Source organism: Enhydra lutris, unplaced genomic scaffold (genome assembly GCF_002288905.1).
Source record: "Enhydra lutris kenyoni isolate GAN:26980312 unplaced genomic scaffold, ASM228890v2 scaffoldscaffold10, whole genome shotgun sequence".
NCBI lineage: Eukaryota > Metazoa > Chordata > Mammalia > Carnivora > Mustelidae > Enhydra > Enhydra lutris.
The window spans coordinates 15,653,423-15,669,151 of record NW_019154094.1 but is presented as its reverse complement, the minus strand read 5'-3'; the positions used below and the strand labels follow the sequence as shown (position 1 = coordinate 15,669,151).

Below are 15,729 nucleotides of genomic sequence, written 5' to 3'. Positions count from 1 at the left end.
TAGTGACAGATGTTAACTAGACTTACTGTGGAGATGACTTCATAATGTACACGAATATCAAGTCATTATGTTGTTGGACATCTGAGACTAACATAATGTGGCATGTCAATTCTACTTCAAAAATTCTTTTAAAAGCACTAAGTTTCAACATCAACTTATATATGTCACAAACCAAAAAAAAATGGTATGATTTGCTTTACCTTAAACTGTGGCTTTTCAGAAGTGGTTAGTAAAACATCACTGAATAATCTGTTAAGAAAAGAAACAAACAAAATCTTTCTTAAGCCAGATGTCCTCTCAGAACAGGATCAAAACAGAATGAGACATCTTTAGGCCATGAGGTTCCCACGTTCCCCAGCCCTGGCCCAGTCCACCATTTCATGCTGATCGACACACTCAAAGTTTACAGGCCACCCAATGTGACCACAGAAAAAGCTCAGCACCTCCTCACTGCCCCCCAGTATCAGAGGTGCTACCAAGGAGAGACTGGGTCAGCCCTGTACTGAAGACTATTTCCCCACATGGCAGGGCAATGGTCCTCTTATGCTATAGAATAAAGTAATAAACACTTTCAAAAATTAGTTTTGCAAATTATTATTTTATTATATTATTATATTTATATTTATTATATTGTAAATAATTTATGCAGTAGATATTTTTAAACAGAATAACTGATTTCCCCCCTTTTTTATTAAACCCTAGAAAAGGATAAAATTTATTCTGTGGGGGGCACAGTCAGTTAAGTGTCCGACTCTTGGTTTCAGTTCAGGTCATGATCTCTGGGTCGTGAGATTAAGCCCTATACTGAGCTCCATGCTCAGCGTGGAGTCTGCTTAAGATGCTCTCTCTCTCTGTCTCCCTTGCCCTCTGCCCCTCACCCCTGCTCTCGCTTTCTCTCTCTCTTAAATAAATAAATCTTAAAAAAAATTATTCTAGAGCTCAGTAAAATAAAAATGTTAAGTAGAAAGACACTGTTCTGATTGGAATCTAACAAGAAAATAATTTTCTTCTAAGAAGTATTTCTTAAATTCTCTTTAAAAAAAAAACAAAAAAAACTGGGGTGCCTGGGTGGCTCAGTGGGTTAAGCCTCTGCCTTCAGCTCAGGTCATGATCTCAAGGTCCTGGGATCAAGCCCTGTATCAGGCTCTCTGCTCAGCAGGGACCCTGCTTCCCCCCTCTCTCTGCCTGCCTCTCTGCCACTTGTGATCTCTCTCTCTGTCAAATAAATAAATAAAATCTTAAAACAACAACAAAAACAACAACAAACCAGGGGACTCTGGGTGGCTCAGTTGTTAAGCGTCTGCCTTCAGCTCAGATCATGATCCCAGGGTCCTACAATCAAGCCCCACATCAAGCTCTCTGCTCAGTGGGAAGCCTGCTTCTCCCTCTCCCATTCCCCCTGCTTGTGTTCCCTCTCTCTGTCAAATAAATAAACAAAACAAATAAATAAAATCTTTTTTTAAAAAGGCAGCTTTTAGAGTATATCAATTTTCTCTTCCAAAATTATGTGACTAGAAACAACAGCATGAGGAATTCTGAGCTACTTCGGCTAAGACAGTTTGGGGAATTTACATGGCTGCTTGGGCAGTGCCCCCATGGCTGTGCAGGAGCCTTGCCTTGAGGAGTCCCCTTTTTAAAAAATAGGAAATACTTCACAAGTAGAAATGATACAGTTAACTTTTCCCCACAGTGCTCCCTGGGCGGCTCTGGCAGTAGAGACAGAACTCTCCCCATCAAGGGCACAGGCCCATTTACTTCCAGAAAACGCATTTTAACTGAACAGAGTTCACGCCTCTTCAAGTATTCTTCTCAAGACTGAAGGCCGCAGGGCAGAAAGACCTCAGTGAGGAAAAAAACAATGTGGCTTCCCTTTGGACTTGGATGGCTGGGAGGAGAATGGAAGAGGTCTGGACCATGGGGGCTACAAACACAAACCCAAGTACATCAGCATGAATCTGGGTTGTTCCCCAACTACAAAGGCATTTTCTTTATTTTTTATTATTTTTTAAAGATTTTATTTATTTATTTGACAGACAGAGATCACAAGTAGGCAGAGAGGGAAGCAGAGAGAGAGGCATAAGCAGGTTCCCTGCTGAGCAGAGAGCCCGATGCAAGGCTGGATTCCAGGACCCTGGGATCATAACAAGCCGAAGGCAGAGGCTTTAACCCACTGAGCCACCCAGGCGCCCCAAAGGCATTTTCTTTTAAAATGAGTTTGTGCGAAAATTGTTTCATTTCCCTAATTGGGTCTATTCTTCCATATTCACACTGTTATTAAAGGTGGCTGCTTGGGAGAGGGACACACCAGTGTCAGCTGAACTTTAAAAGGTCATATCCATGGGCAGGGGCGGGGCGGGGGCGGCGTCAGGGGTTGGGGCAGCTCCCACACTCTCTGACGGCATGGAGCTCCTCTGAGCTCTGGCCTTATGCATTCAAGCTAAGCCCTGCCCTGCTTCCCCGCATCACTGTTTCCTGAGAACATCTGCTATGTGGCAAGCTGGCACAGACGATGCACTGGGTGTGCCGCGGATATGTGCCACTCACAAAATAGACGCTGAATCAATAGTCATCATGACTAACATTCGCTAAGCGCTACACCAGGAATCGCCTCATTCACTCCTCCCAACGATCCTCTCCGGTGGGGCCCACTACCAGTCCTATTTCCCAGACGGGGAGCCTCAGCTTCCAGACACAGGAAAGCTGCCCCAGGTCACCCTCCCCACCCAGAAGTGGGGAGGCTGGGTGCACCCCCAGCTCTGTCTAACTTCAGACACACCCTTCTCAGCCATGCTGCTGCGCTCTCCAAGAAGGGACAGAAAGCAGAGCTACAGGCAAAGCCCTGCAGCACTATTTCAATGGTCCTGATGAACTAGTCATAACCTAGTCTAAGGGAGAATAACCCAGTCTAAGGGAGAACGTCTTCTGTGCTCCAAGCCCCTAACACAATGCCTGGTACAAGTCAGATGTGTAACCCATGTTACCCCGGGAGCAGAGGAACAAAGGTGCGTAGGGTGGGCCAGAAAGCCGCTGCCCTCCTCCTAGAGGGCACAACCAGCCACAGCTGAGGGCCAGCTGGTGCGCGGAACAGGGCCATGAAGGACAGTGCTCCAGCAGGCTGTCCGTCAGAATGTTCTAAGTGGGGGTGGGTGGGTGGGGGCACATGTACACACATATGACACTAACATCGACAGGGAGAGACACACGTGAAGATGTGGACATCAAGGGACAGCGATCAGACGACAGCAGCGAACAGCTCATGATATCATGCTGCAAGTGACTGACAACAAGCATGTCACTTCGACTCCACAAGGACCACACCTGAGTCTACTATGGCGCCAGGCCCCTGGCTTCGCGGTCCAGCGTTCTACACAGTTAGGAAGGTGACAAACAAGGCGTGTGATCGACTTACGGCATCTGTAAGAGCCGGGAGACGGCAGGCATGCCATTTTTACAGGCTTCACAAGACAGCGTGGACTCCAACACGGCCACTTGAAATGAACAGATACACATTTTAGTTCCACAGAACATGCTGGCAAATCCGCTTGGTGATGAAAAGTTTGACACCACTTGGCAACAACTGTCTGCAGGCTGATCAGGACGGTGTCAAAACTCTTCACGCACAGACAGATGGCATACATGGGGGAGGGGAACGCTGGCAACACCATGTTACCGATGGCTCAAAATAAATGGCTCAGAAACCACATGCTGATAGAAAGCTAAATATATGTCAAAGATAATTGGAGGAAGGATTCCAGATATCATTCATAGAAGTGTTTGCTCTCTTAAAAGAAAAGTAAACACTACACAGAAAATTCTGAACTTGGAAAACATTTTGCTGCTTGCTTTCTTTTTAATCAAAACTGGCACACAAAATGCCAATTGTTGACGTCTCATCATCCAACACCTTGGATGATATAAACAAAAGCAGCCAGATTTTTCTACTCACAGGTCACTGTTCAGTTTCAGCTGTTCACACTCAACACAGGCCCAGTAGTCTTGGGGCCTGTACTCTTGAACCACTACTTTGACACAAAACTAGCACTTGGTGGGGGTTAACTTGCACATCTCATAGGCTCAGTGGTCCGAGAGCTACCCTGCCCTCCCCTCTTGGTGCTGCTTTAACAGTGAGTTCTGGGCGGGCTATGGATGGGATGAAAGGGTCCCTGGATTAAGTCTGCATCAGTCCCCATGTCCCGCTCCCAAAAGTGTCTCCCACCTGTCCTCTGGCCCTCCTCAGTCCCCTAAGTAAGGCTGGAAGAACGCCGGGATCCAATCTGCCAGGTGTTTATATTCCTGCCTCCCTTTCCCTGCTCTCGGCCTGCCAGCCTTTTATCTACCAGATGTCCAGCCCGTGGCTCTCTTGTCCCTTGCAGGTCCCACTCCAGCCTTGGTCTGGCCCTTGACACCTGCCCCAGTTGAAAGGCTGGCTTCAATTTGCCTGCTCCTAGCTTCTGCTTCTATATCAGACTCGGTCTGGACAGATTTCTCTTTACAACCTCCCAGTTCCAAAATTTGAATGCAGTTACAGTATGTTTCCTGAGGTTTTAGATAGCCCGACAAATGGACAAACCATCTGAATTTTTAGTGAGGTGAATTTAAATAAATCACTCAGACCTGGTTTACTTTTATAAACTGGGTTTGGCTGGCTATGGAACATGGCAACTTCCTCTGGGTCCTTCCTGGACTTTGGAAAGGGGGTGAGTAGCTCTGTGGACTACCAGGGCCCATTAGACTCCTTCAAAGCCCATACTGACCCACAGCCATAGACGGTGCAGGAGGGAAGGAATCTACAGGCACTGAGTCTGGCGGTCTTCCATAAGTCATTTCATACAGTAAGTGGCCAAAGCAGTGGACGTCCATGCTTTCCAATGTCTGTGGAAGACAAGAGAGCAGGGTGGTTATCTTTCAGCTTGGCTTTGTGAATCCCAGTGTTCCTTCCCTAGGCTTTCACCAAGAAAAACATGGCTCAGGGGCAACCCCGCCCATTACTGGTAGTGAAAACACAACTCCAAGGCCTTTTGCAAAAGCTCACAGGGCACTGCTCTGACCCAAGGTCCTGGTCCTACTCCCCATTCTTTTCCAGTCCATGATTCTATGTCCCTCCTTATCTCATCTAGCATTTCAACAAGGCACTTAAAAAGATAGAGCGGAACTCTGTGAGAGAACAGAGCCAACAGGCCTGGTCTACCCTGCATATTTCTTACATGGGCAGATCATGGGTCCTGCCAGGGGGATCATTTATACCTAAAAATTAATCTCCTGTTCTCGTTACTTCTAGCAACTTACGTTGATTTTCCTGAATTGTGAGAAATAGGATCGGTAGAAGGAAGGAAGGCCTAATAAGGAATTTTCAAGGTCTAGCAGCCGGCAAGTGTCACCATCGAGCATCACATTGGAGGCGTGAAGATGTCCATAAGGGAATCCCTTGTCATGTAGAAACTTCAGTACCTATTTAAAAAAATATGCAGAGGTTACGTTTCCCCCCCAACTCATTCAGTTATGAGACAGGTTAAACTTCGTTTTTTAAGTCACTATATTTTTAAACAATACTGGTTACTGAGGAGATTCCTAAAGAAAAATGCCCTCTCCATCCATTCTTTGGAAAAGGGGGTGATGCTGAATGCTTTCCAGCTATGAGACCCAACTCCAAGCTCCCTCATTTCCAAAGAACAGAGATGCAGCTCTGTTAACCCAAAGCTTGAGGTTAACAGCTTTAATGTTCAACTTCCAGCACTTTCTGATCTCAACAGGCCAGCTCCTTGCAGGCCAACGTCTTGATCCTCCCGCACAGATGAGTAAGGCTAACATGGCAGGGCATCAGCCAGTTAGTTGTTCAGGAAAAGGGGTTGAGCAAAAAATATCCCTAGTCCAATCTCTTCTCAGAATATATTGTGCTGGGGGTGCCTGGGTGGCTCAGTTGTTAGGCATCTGCCTTTGGCTCAGGTCATGACCCCAGGGTCCTGGGATCAAGCCCTGTATCAGGCTCCCTGCTCATCAGGGAGTTTGCTTTTCCCTCTCCCACTCCCCCTGCTTGTGTTCCCTCTCTCGCTTTGGCTCTCTCTGCTTCTCCCTCTCTCACTCCCCCTGCTTGTATTCCCTCGCTTGCTGTGTCTGTCAAAAAATAAATAAAATCTTAAAAAAAAAAAAAGAATATATTAGGCTGTTTATTAAGAGGAACACATGACAGGCTCCCACAGAAAGAAGCAAACCTTTCAGCTGCCATTTATTAAACAGAGTCTCACCTACAAAGGGAGATGCCTGGAGATACACCCATAACAACCTTATGAACTAGAGCAGTGCTAGCCAAAGGGGGACCCAGGACAATCTACTGAGAACTGGAAGAAAATAAGACAACTTCTCTTTCTATTTGCTTGTTTTTAATCTCCTTCTTTCTGGGGCTCCTGGGTGGCTCAGTTGCTTAAGTGTCTGCTCTTGATTTCAGCTTGGGTCTTGATCTCAGGGTCAAGAGAGCCTGTGTTGGGCTCCGCACTGGGCGTGGAGCCTACTTAAAAAAAAAAAAAAAAACAACAAAAAACCTCCTTCTTTCCTAACTTAACTTATAATACACAACATATATTAGTAGTAGTGCATGCATATAAGTTATTATTGGGGGGGGGTTATGCTTAAACTATTTTCACTGATAAGGTCGGACAATCCAAGAAGCCTGGAGAACAAGGCTCTAGAGAGTGATATGGGAAAGGTTTTTCATGCGTTTCACTTTTGCAAGGGAGCCAGATGGTTATGTACTGATATAACAAAATCAACAATCCTGGCACAAAGATAAAGATCAACCAAACATAACACAAAAGTTGGTATCTGCACAGTGAAGTTCTTAAAAATCAGACACTAAATTCTAATAGCTAAGCTTTTGGAATTTTTGTGGATCTGAATTGGCTGCCTTAGTCTCAAATACTTGCTTTTGGGGCTAAAATAGGACAATGCCATCTGTTTATAAGCAATCCCAAGAACTTTCCCAAAGGAATACAGTAATCTGAGTGAAATCCCAATGCAACCTAAGCAAATATTAAATACCTCTTACCTCTAATATTTGCCGTCCGTATGTTTTTATTTGCTGGAGTTCAAGGCCCTGAATCTTCTTAGGGTTGCAGTACTTCTTTAGGAATGGGTCTTTTGGTTTTGCCTTTGGAAAAGCACAAAGAGCATATAAGAGAACAGCAGCGGGTCTGACTACCACACGTAGCCTCCTGGAACAGGCAGGGCTCTAAGCAGCTGGGGGTGCCAGATGAGGTCAGCTCACAGGATGTGGGTTTTTAAAGTATAAGAGTCTGTGCAGTTGATAGAAAGAGGCTGACCTGAGTTGCATCCCTTCTCTGGTCCAGTGAAGATGGGCCTGGTCTTGGCCTTAGCAGACCCCAGAGTCTTATTTTCCAACTTTACTGAGATAGTTCAGTATTGCTCATTAAATGAAAGACACAAACTTTAAAACTGACCTGAGAGAGCAGCCTACAATGTCATGTACATAACCATTACCTATTCAACCTTCTTTCATTTGGGGAAAGGAATGCTCTTTAACCAGACAGGGTAGTTTTACTGATAAAATCAAAATAAATTCCAAATCAAATCAAAATTAAAATAAAACCCTTAGGGCCTAACTTCCGGAACCTGAGAGATCAAGAATCTGTGATAGGTTCTGAAGGGACTTGAGAACTTCTTTATGACCATGAACTTGCACCACAAGTACCTTGTAGATCAGGTCCTTCAAAGTTCCTTTTTCATTAAACATCCTAATAAGCAATGCAGAGGATTCGTTAGCTGTGGCAAAGGTGACCCGATAGATATAAGGGTGCTGCCAAAACAAAAAAGAAATTCACATTTATTTGCATCAGCATCTGGGTCCTTTGAGATCAAGAATCTGGTTACGTAGACTTAAGTACCCTCACAGCACTTTAGTCGCAAATAAATGTGCGGATGTTCCCTGAACATGTGGCATTTTCTTATCAGATGATCAATAAACACATCGTTCTTAAAATGAGAGAAGGAACCTAAACTATACAGACAAAGGGACATGGACAGCTGGCACGGCGAGCTCTCCATGTGAAGGTATATGCCTGGGGATACACATGCTCGGAGCTCAGGCAGAGGTCTGGGGGATAATGGTTTTAATATTCTGCCTCTGTACGTTGGTAGAGAATACAGACAAACCCTAGCACAGCCAAGTGAGGACCAAGACAAATGTGTCTTCATTTACAGCGCTGCGTAACATTTCACACTGCTGTTTGGGGCCAAGCCAGGGAGCGTAAAAGCCAGAAAACAAGCAAAAAAGCCACATCTTTTGGCATCGTGGCCCTTATCCAAAGCAGCTAGCATGAATCTTCCCATCCATTTTCTGCAGGGTGCAGTGTGATGACTCACGGTTGTCTTCCTGAGAAGGAGCCACTGACGTCAACCAAGTGGGGTGGAGAGTAAAACTAATTATTTAATGACTGAAAGTCCTCATATGACCTGGAATTTTGGTTGTATGAACCAACTGGCTTCAAACAGGTGTTACATGTCCATTTGCTCAAACGAGCACCATTATAATTTAAACCCATAGGAGCTGAGCTGTGCAAAGGTTTGTCAGGGTTCAGACTGAGTGGGCTGGGGGATGGAAGGGTATGCCTAGAAAAATATAGTTCTTGATCATGAAGTTTCTTCTGACCTTCACATCAAAATGATTATTATTGATCCTGTAACAGCTGTATTAAAATATAATTCTTATATATATGAATATATATGATATTAACATATATTCATATATATTCATATCTATATAATTCATATACCATTATAATTCACCTATTTATAGTATACAATTCAATGGTTTTCAGTATATTCCGAGCTGTATAAACTACCACACAATCTAACTTTAGAACACTTTCATCGCCCCAAAAAGGAACCCAATGAATAAAATAAAAATCGTTGAGTCCATACTGATATAAACAGACCAAGAGGAGAGAATAAGAAGCTCTTCCTTACAGTATGTCAACTGATAAATCTAAGAGGAATGATGGTGTTGGAAAATCTCAATGAAGCTAAAGCTAGTAGGGCTTTGGTAAGAACAGGATATTTATACAGTCTCAAAATACCTCCCTTATTAATTCTTGTTATTTATTTAATGAAGATAATTAAGGATGGGTACAAATATTTAGCCTGAATTGTTCACTGTGGCTTTTTTCCTTTTTAAATAAGAAGAAAAAACTGGAAGTGGTCCAACTGTCTCGCAGAAGATTAGTTGAATAAATGGAGGTAAGGCCAACGATAGTCTATGCAACCAGTAATAATGATGTTATACCATATTTATTCCATAAAAGATGTGTATGATATATCATTAACCAAAAAACCAGGTTTTAAAACAGTATATGTGTAATTTTTCAAAAAAATAACCATATAAAGTTCTAGACATTTTGGTTTGCTTGGGACTGCAGGTGAGTTTTCTTTTCTTATTTTTGCTTATCCATATTTTCTAACTTTTCTACAATTAATACGCACCACTTATCTGTACCACCTTTTTATTTTTTTTTATTTTTTATTTTTTTTAAAGATTTTATTTATTTATTTGACAGAGAGAGATCACAAGTAGACAGAGAGGCAGGCAGAGAGAGAGAGAGAGAAAGAGGGAAGCAGGCTCCCTGCCGAGCAGAGAGCCCGATGCGGGACTCGATCCCAGGACCCTGAGATCATGACCTGAGCCGAAGGCAGCGGCTTAACCCACTGAGCCACCCAGGTGCCCCCACCTTCTTTTTTTAAAAGCACAACCTTTAAAGGAAATTTGGAATTGAATACTGAGATCCTGTGGCACACAACTAATCACGCACAAAGACCACGGCATTTTTCTTGGCTACACTGCGCACCTCATTAGAAGCTTGGTTTTGCTAGCTTGACAAGACACTCTATCTTCAAAAATGAACCTGCCTACCCAACTGGATAGGTCAACATAATTGTGCTCATGAATGACTCATTCTAGGGTCCTACATCCTCATGCAGACCACAGATAAAGAACATCAAATTAACTGGCTTTTCTGGCCAGATTAGTCTTTTCCTGAAGACATTGTGCATATATTCTGAAATACAGTGATATATTTTCTTTCCACTAACGGCCTTGGATCAGAACTGTACATTAGCATAAATAATGCCAGGCACTCCTAAAGGCCAACTAGCTGGCCTGTGAGAATAGTGATTCAGACAGCAAAAGGGCTCTTTGTGCCTTCCCTCACCCAGCTTATCTAAATCCAAACTAGTTCTGTTTTCTCAGACTAGAAACAGATATTTCCTTCTTTTTTTTTTTTTTTAAAGATTTATTATTTATTTGACAGATCACAAGTAGGCAGAGAGGCAGGCAGAGAGAAAGGAGGAAGCAGGCTCCCTGCTGAGCAGAGAGCCCGATGTGGGGCTTGATCCCAGGACCCTGAGATCATGACCTGAGCCGAAGGCAGAGGCTTTAACCCACTGAGCCACCCAGGTGCCCCTAGAAACAGATCTTTCAATTCCACTGATACAAACATCCTTACTGAGAACAAAGTGGGTACTTTCTTACTCGGATATTTGCTTAAAACAATTGTCAAGTTTCATGGGTTGTGCCGATGTCATGAATGCCATTTAAATGGCCTCTGGAGGTGCCTGGGTGGTTCAGTCAGTGAGGTGTCTGCCTTTGGCTCAGGTGTTGATCCCAGGTCCTGGGATCGAGCCCCACATGGGGCTCCCTGCTTAGTGGGGAGGCTGCTGCTCCCTCACCTTCTGGCTGCCGCTCCCCCTATTTGTGCTCTCTCTCTCAGTCAAATAAATAAATAAAATCTTAAAAAAAAAATTGGTCTCTGAGCTACAGGAACAGCCCTGAGCAATTTTAGCGTGAACTGAAATCCACTATACCTCTCCACACTGTTGAGCCTACAGAGCATTTCCAGCTCTTCTATCCACGGTCACCTACAAGAAAACACTCTGAATCTGTCAGCAGCACCTAGAAAAACAGAAGGGCTTGGGGTGCCTGGCTGGCTGAGTCAGTAGAGCATGTGACTCTTGATGTCGGGGTTGTGCATTTGGGCCTTACGCTGGCTGTAGAGATTATTTAAAAATAAAAGACTAAAAAAAAGAGAAAGAATAGAAGGGCTCGTACTCACCGAACAGGAAGGCAGAAGTTTGATTAGACACTGAAAATCTTTATCTGACAGAAACTTGTCAGGACCAAGGTCAGCCTGGAAACATGGGGGAAAATATCAGGGTGTTGCCTTAAGTTACCAAAAGAAAAATTCCTTGTAAACCTTTCCCTTTATTTCATTTGTCCAAATATGACTGTAAACCAAAGGTGCGAGCCACACAAAGTCGGGTGATGGGTATTAAGGAGCGTACTTGTTATCATGAGCACTGGGTATTATGTGTAAGTGATTTATCACTGAATGCCAATATTGCGCCATATGTTAACTGCCTAAAATTAAAAAAACAAAAACAAAAGCAAAAATATTTTTTAAAAAAAACAAAAAACTATGCTGTTATCAAATTCCACTAGCCAAACCACTAGAACTCCCGAAGCAAGAGAGAACATAAAGCAATGTGTATTTTTTCTTTAAAACAAACTGCAAAATTCCCAATCCTAAAGAGGTTCCAGAACTATTTTAAGCTGTTCTGTTTCTTTCCAGATATTTACTAATTAATCAAATACAATCACATGGATATAACCAAGTGAATAAGCAAAGTGATTCAAAATTACTCTCCTTTGATGTAGGACCGAAGAGGTCTTTACAACATCACTCAGAAGAACAGTGCAATTTCTTAATTATCCTTTTTCAGTATCTGCTTTTATAAACCCATCTCAAGTACATGAAAGGAGACCAAAGCAAAAAATCAGCTCACCCAGCTTAACACTAGCCGTTCCTTTGGCTGATTTTTAATCTTCATCAAGAAATATTTCTTCCTTATCCTCCAACCTGCATAAAAGCAGAGATGCAGTCATAACAAATAATATTTACACCAACAGAGAAAAGTTTCACCAACTAAGTAATTTTAAAAATCAAGGTTGGCAATCTTACCCACTGCAATACTGGCACCAGTAAAACCACCACTTGGTAATGTTGACATGGGAAAGATGGTATTTAAGAAAAACAAAACAAAACCCCAAAGCAAAAAAACCCCACAGAAAACACCAAAACAACTGCAAACGAAGAAACTATTCATGGGCACAGGAAAATGGGCACTTCACTTAAGGTGTAGTAAGAAAGAGAGATGAAGAATGACGGATGGCTCTGAAAATACACATTACTACCCCCCAAGTCTCCAGGTGGCACATTACCCAAGATTCATTAAGTATACAAGTTACGGACTGCGTCTTCAAGCAGTAGGAAGGAAAAAGAAAAAGAAATCACCTGCGTGGAAGAGCTTTCTTGGGCTACAGATAGGAAAGCGTGACAAAGAGTCCAGTTCTGTGATCTGTTTGAACAGACCAGGCACGTGCCAGTTTCTCACCTATGTCTTTCAACGGTTCTACCACCTCCCACTTTGGTTCTGATCGGAAGAACATGGAAACTTGCTGTAAGGCAATCTCTGCAAAGACATTTTAGAAACTCATCAGTCCAACCTATCAGCAAAGTACCACATGCTTAAGATGTTATTCTTGCAAATGAAATCTTGATAAGTCTAGGACCTTCTTAAAAAGCTTAATTACAAGAAGAAAAAAACAAAAGAAGCCAGAGAATGTAGGATTCTAGATTGGATCCTGGAACAGAAAAAGGGCAGTAGTGGAAAAACAAGTGAAATTTGAATAAAATCTGTAGTTAATAGTAACGCACCAAAGTTGACTTCTTAGTTTTGATAAATATGCCATGGTTACGTACAATGTTAACATTAGGGGAAATTTGGTGAGCGATGGTATAGGGAACCTATTTGTACTCTCATTGCTGTTTTTCTGTAAGTCTAAAATAATTCCAAAGTAAAAGGTTTATTAAGAAGAGTAATTACTGGGGCACCTGAGTGGCATAGTGGGTTAAGCCTCTGCCTTCGGCTCAGGTCATGATCTCAGGGTCCTGGGATCGAGCCCCACGTAGGGCCCTCTGCTCAGCAGGGAGCCTGCTTCCTCTTCTCTCTCTGCCTCTGCCTACTTGTAATCTCTGTCTGTCAAATAAATAAAATAAAATCTTTAAAAAAAAAAGAAGAGTAATTACTAATGATGTGAAAAAAATACATATATATATTTTTTAAACTGAAAGATCTAAAATATGTAAATAAACTAGGTGACCTGAGCCAAGAATTCAATATATGCGTCAGGCCACAGCCCAAGCACAAAACTCAAAATGTGTTCTGAGGTCAGCTCAGAACAGCACTTATGTTGCTCTAACTGATATTTATCCTGTCTTCATTCCTCATGGAATTAAAGCTTTCACCAACAAAGAAGCGATTAGCCTTAAATATATATTGGAAATAAAAGCCAGTGTTTTAGAAAAACATCTATGTACAGCAACAACACAGTTCTATTGTGGGACGTTACCATAGTCCTGTTTACTGGAAAAAAATCCATCCCCCTTTTTGTGTTCATTTATCATGAGAACGTTTCCCCTTTTTTAAGAAGACAATGAGAAGAGGAAGTTCTTTAAAGTTCACTGCATTAAGAAATTATCAGAATAACTGTGCTTTTACATTTCCTGCAAAAAGAGACATTTGTAATTTGCTATTTTCCCTCAACACAATGGAAAAAGGAAGCCACTCTAGATGCCTGAAAGCAAACAGCAATACTGCAAATTCATTGTGGGATTTCACCTCCGCCTAGCATCAGCGGCATTCCAGGCCGACCGGTGAGGAATGGGAGATTCGGCAGAAATGTTCTCCGTATGTCAGACTGACCTCGTCTGGAATTACCATGGCTAGTGCTTGGCAGGCAATGTGATTTTGATATATTTTACAGTACAGTATGAGTTAAGACATTCAGGGAAGAAAATAATCTACTAACTAGTGGTTTACTGACTCGACGCGTAAATTGTGGATGCCGTCCACCCAGAAGAAAACCTGAGATGACCAGATACAAAACTGACTCTATTTACATTTGTTCTAACTACCCAAAGGGGCAAACCACTTGGAGGGATCAGGTGTGGCAGAAGCATATAAAATGTTCCTAATCAATGCTGGGAACTCTGTTGAGTTAATGTTGACATTATGTTGATATAAAATATTTTTAGCTTTTCCAAAACAACTTCAACAAAAATAAGCATAAAAAAAACTTGAACATAAACAGCTTAAAAAGGCATCATTTTCAGTTAAGATCGTATCAGCTTTGGGAAGGATCATGAAAAATAATTTTCTAAATACAGTACAGTGTCATTCTAAGAGTATAAAGGACAGTTGGTTCATAACTCAAAGTGACTCATAATTCCCCACAAAATCATTATTTGACAACATTTATGGTATTCTACTAGGTACCATACATTGTTCTAGGAACGGGGAGATGGCTGTCAACAAACGGAACATGCTAGATTTGTTACTGATAAACTTTTTTTTTTTTTTACCTTGGGGAATCAGGAAATTGTAGAAAGGACATTTTCTTTCCCCTGAACTATGATTTATTGTCAAGTAAATCCCATGACGAGCATACTTCCAACATGAATCCCCTCCTTCCCGAGCTTCAGGCCACACACTTCAATCCTAAGCATTTGCTCCTCTTCTTAGAAGTATTTACCACACCCCACCTCTTTACAAGATCAAGGCCAAATTTCTAAACCTAGTGCTACCCCAGATCTGGCTTTACCTTGACTTTCCGTCTTTACCCCTCCACACAAATGGTGCAATGCCTAGATTTACCTGCCTTGACCCCTGAAGACAGGCCCAACCCCACCCCTCCACATTTTCTGTTCCTGTCTACCTGTCCCGCAAGGCTCAGCCCATAGCTGCCACTCCTCGAGCCAGATCTCTCCCAACCCTCCATCCTCTACACTCCCAGAGCTCTGTGTGTCCTTCTCCCATGGGATTCACCCAAGGTCTGTCCTATGTTAGGGCTACTCTCTTCCACTAGACTGTGAACTCTGGCTGTGAAGGCTACGTCTTAATCTGGGTAAAATCCCACAGCCACATGGAAATATTCTGTCCTCTCCTGGAGCACTGGCCCTTGCCTCTTGGCGTGACTAACTTCTACTTATCCTTAAATCTCCATGTAGGCATCAACTCTTCTGGAATCCTTCTGCCACCTTCAAAACCCCGACTCCCACCCTCAAGTTGCTGGGTCATGTCTACTCAGCCATAGCCTTCACCTGTCAACCCCCCTGCAGAACGGGGGTGGGGATAGGGGGCTACGCTTTCCTTAATGCTTTATCTGCAGCACCTGACACAGAGCAGGCACTCAATAAATACTGGACGCAGCAAGAACTAAAGGTTCAGTACATGTTCAATGGATGTGGACACTCTCTTCCACTAGAACATGAAATACATGAAAAGAAAGTCATCTGCCCTCTATTTCCTTAATACTGACAGACACATGGGGAAAAACTGCATGCTCAGGAAAATGCTGAGAAACAACATTTCCAGACAGGAAATGCAGAGCGAGGCCTTCAGGCCCACCCTGTGCTTCCCGAAGAGCTCTGACTTGTCAGCTCACAACGTACCAGCTGCCCCCACTGTGTGCAGCCTTTGAGCTCCCAGGTCCCAGCCATGACAAGAGAACCGACCCCGGCCCTGCAACCGGTCTTCAGCTCTCCGATCTGCTCCAGCAGGTGGCGCCATAGAGGCCCACACAGCCGACTTGGGCCTACCACCTCTCCA

General features: G+C 43.1%; 1 protein-coding gene across 19 annotated transcripts in view; it reads right to left on the bottom strand.

Annotated features, from left to right (window-relative positions):
• LOC111143864 (PX domain containing serine/threonine kinase like) overlaps positions 1 to 15,729 on the bottom strand; it is a 77,702-nt gene that overhangs the window by 20,564 nt on the left and 41,409 nt on the right. For all 19 annotated transcript variants that reach the window (XM_022497830.1, XM_022497831.1, XM_022497837.1 and 16 more), the window contains 9 exons: positions 12,454 to 12,531; positions 11,845 to 11,918; positions 11,115 to 11,189; positions 7,703 to 7,807; positions 7,040 to 7,141; positions 5,287 to 5,448; positions 4,755 to 4,872; positions 3,410 to 3,488; positions 201 to 249 (listed from right to left, as the gene is read on the bottom strand). In XM_022497830.1, the coding sequence (XP_022353538.1) occupies positions 201 to 249; positions 3,410 to 3,488; positions 4,755 to 4,872; positions 5,287 to 5,448; positions 7,040 to 7,141; positions 7,703 to 7,807; positions 11,115 to 11,189; positions 11,845 to 11,918; positions 12,454 to 12,531 (842 nt within the window). The remainder of the gene's footprint in view (positions 1 to 200; positions 250 to 3,409; positions 3,489 to 4,754; positions 4,873 to 5,286; positions 5,449 to 7,039; positions 7,142 to 7,702; positions 7,808 to 11,114; positions 11,190 to 11,844; positions 11,919 to 12,453; positions 12,532 to 15,729) is intronic.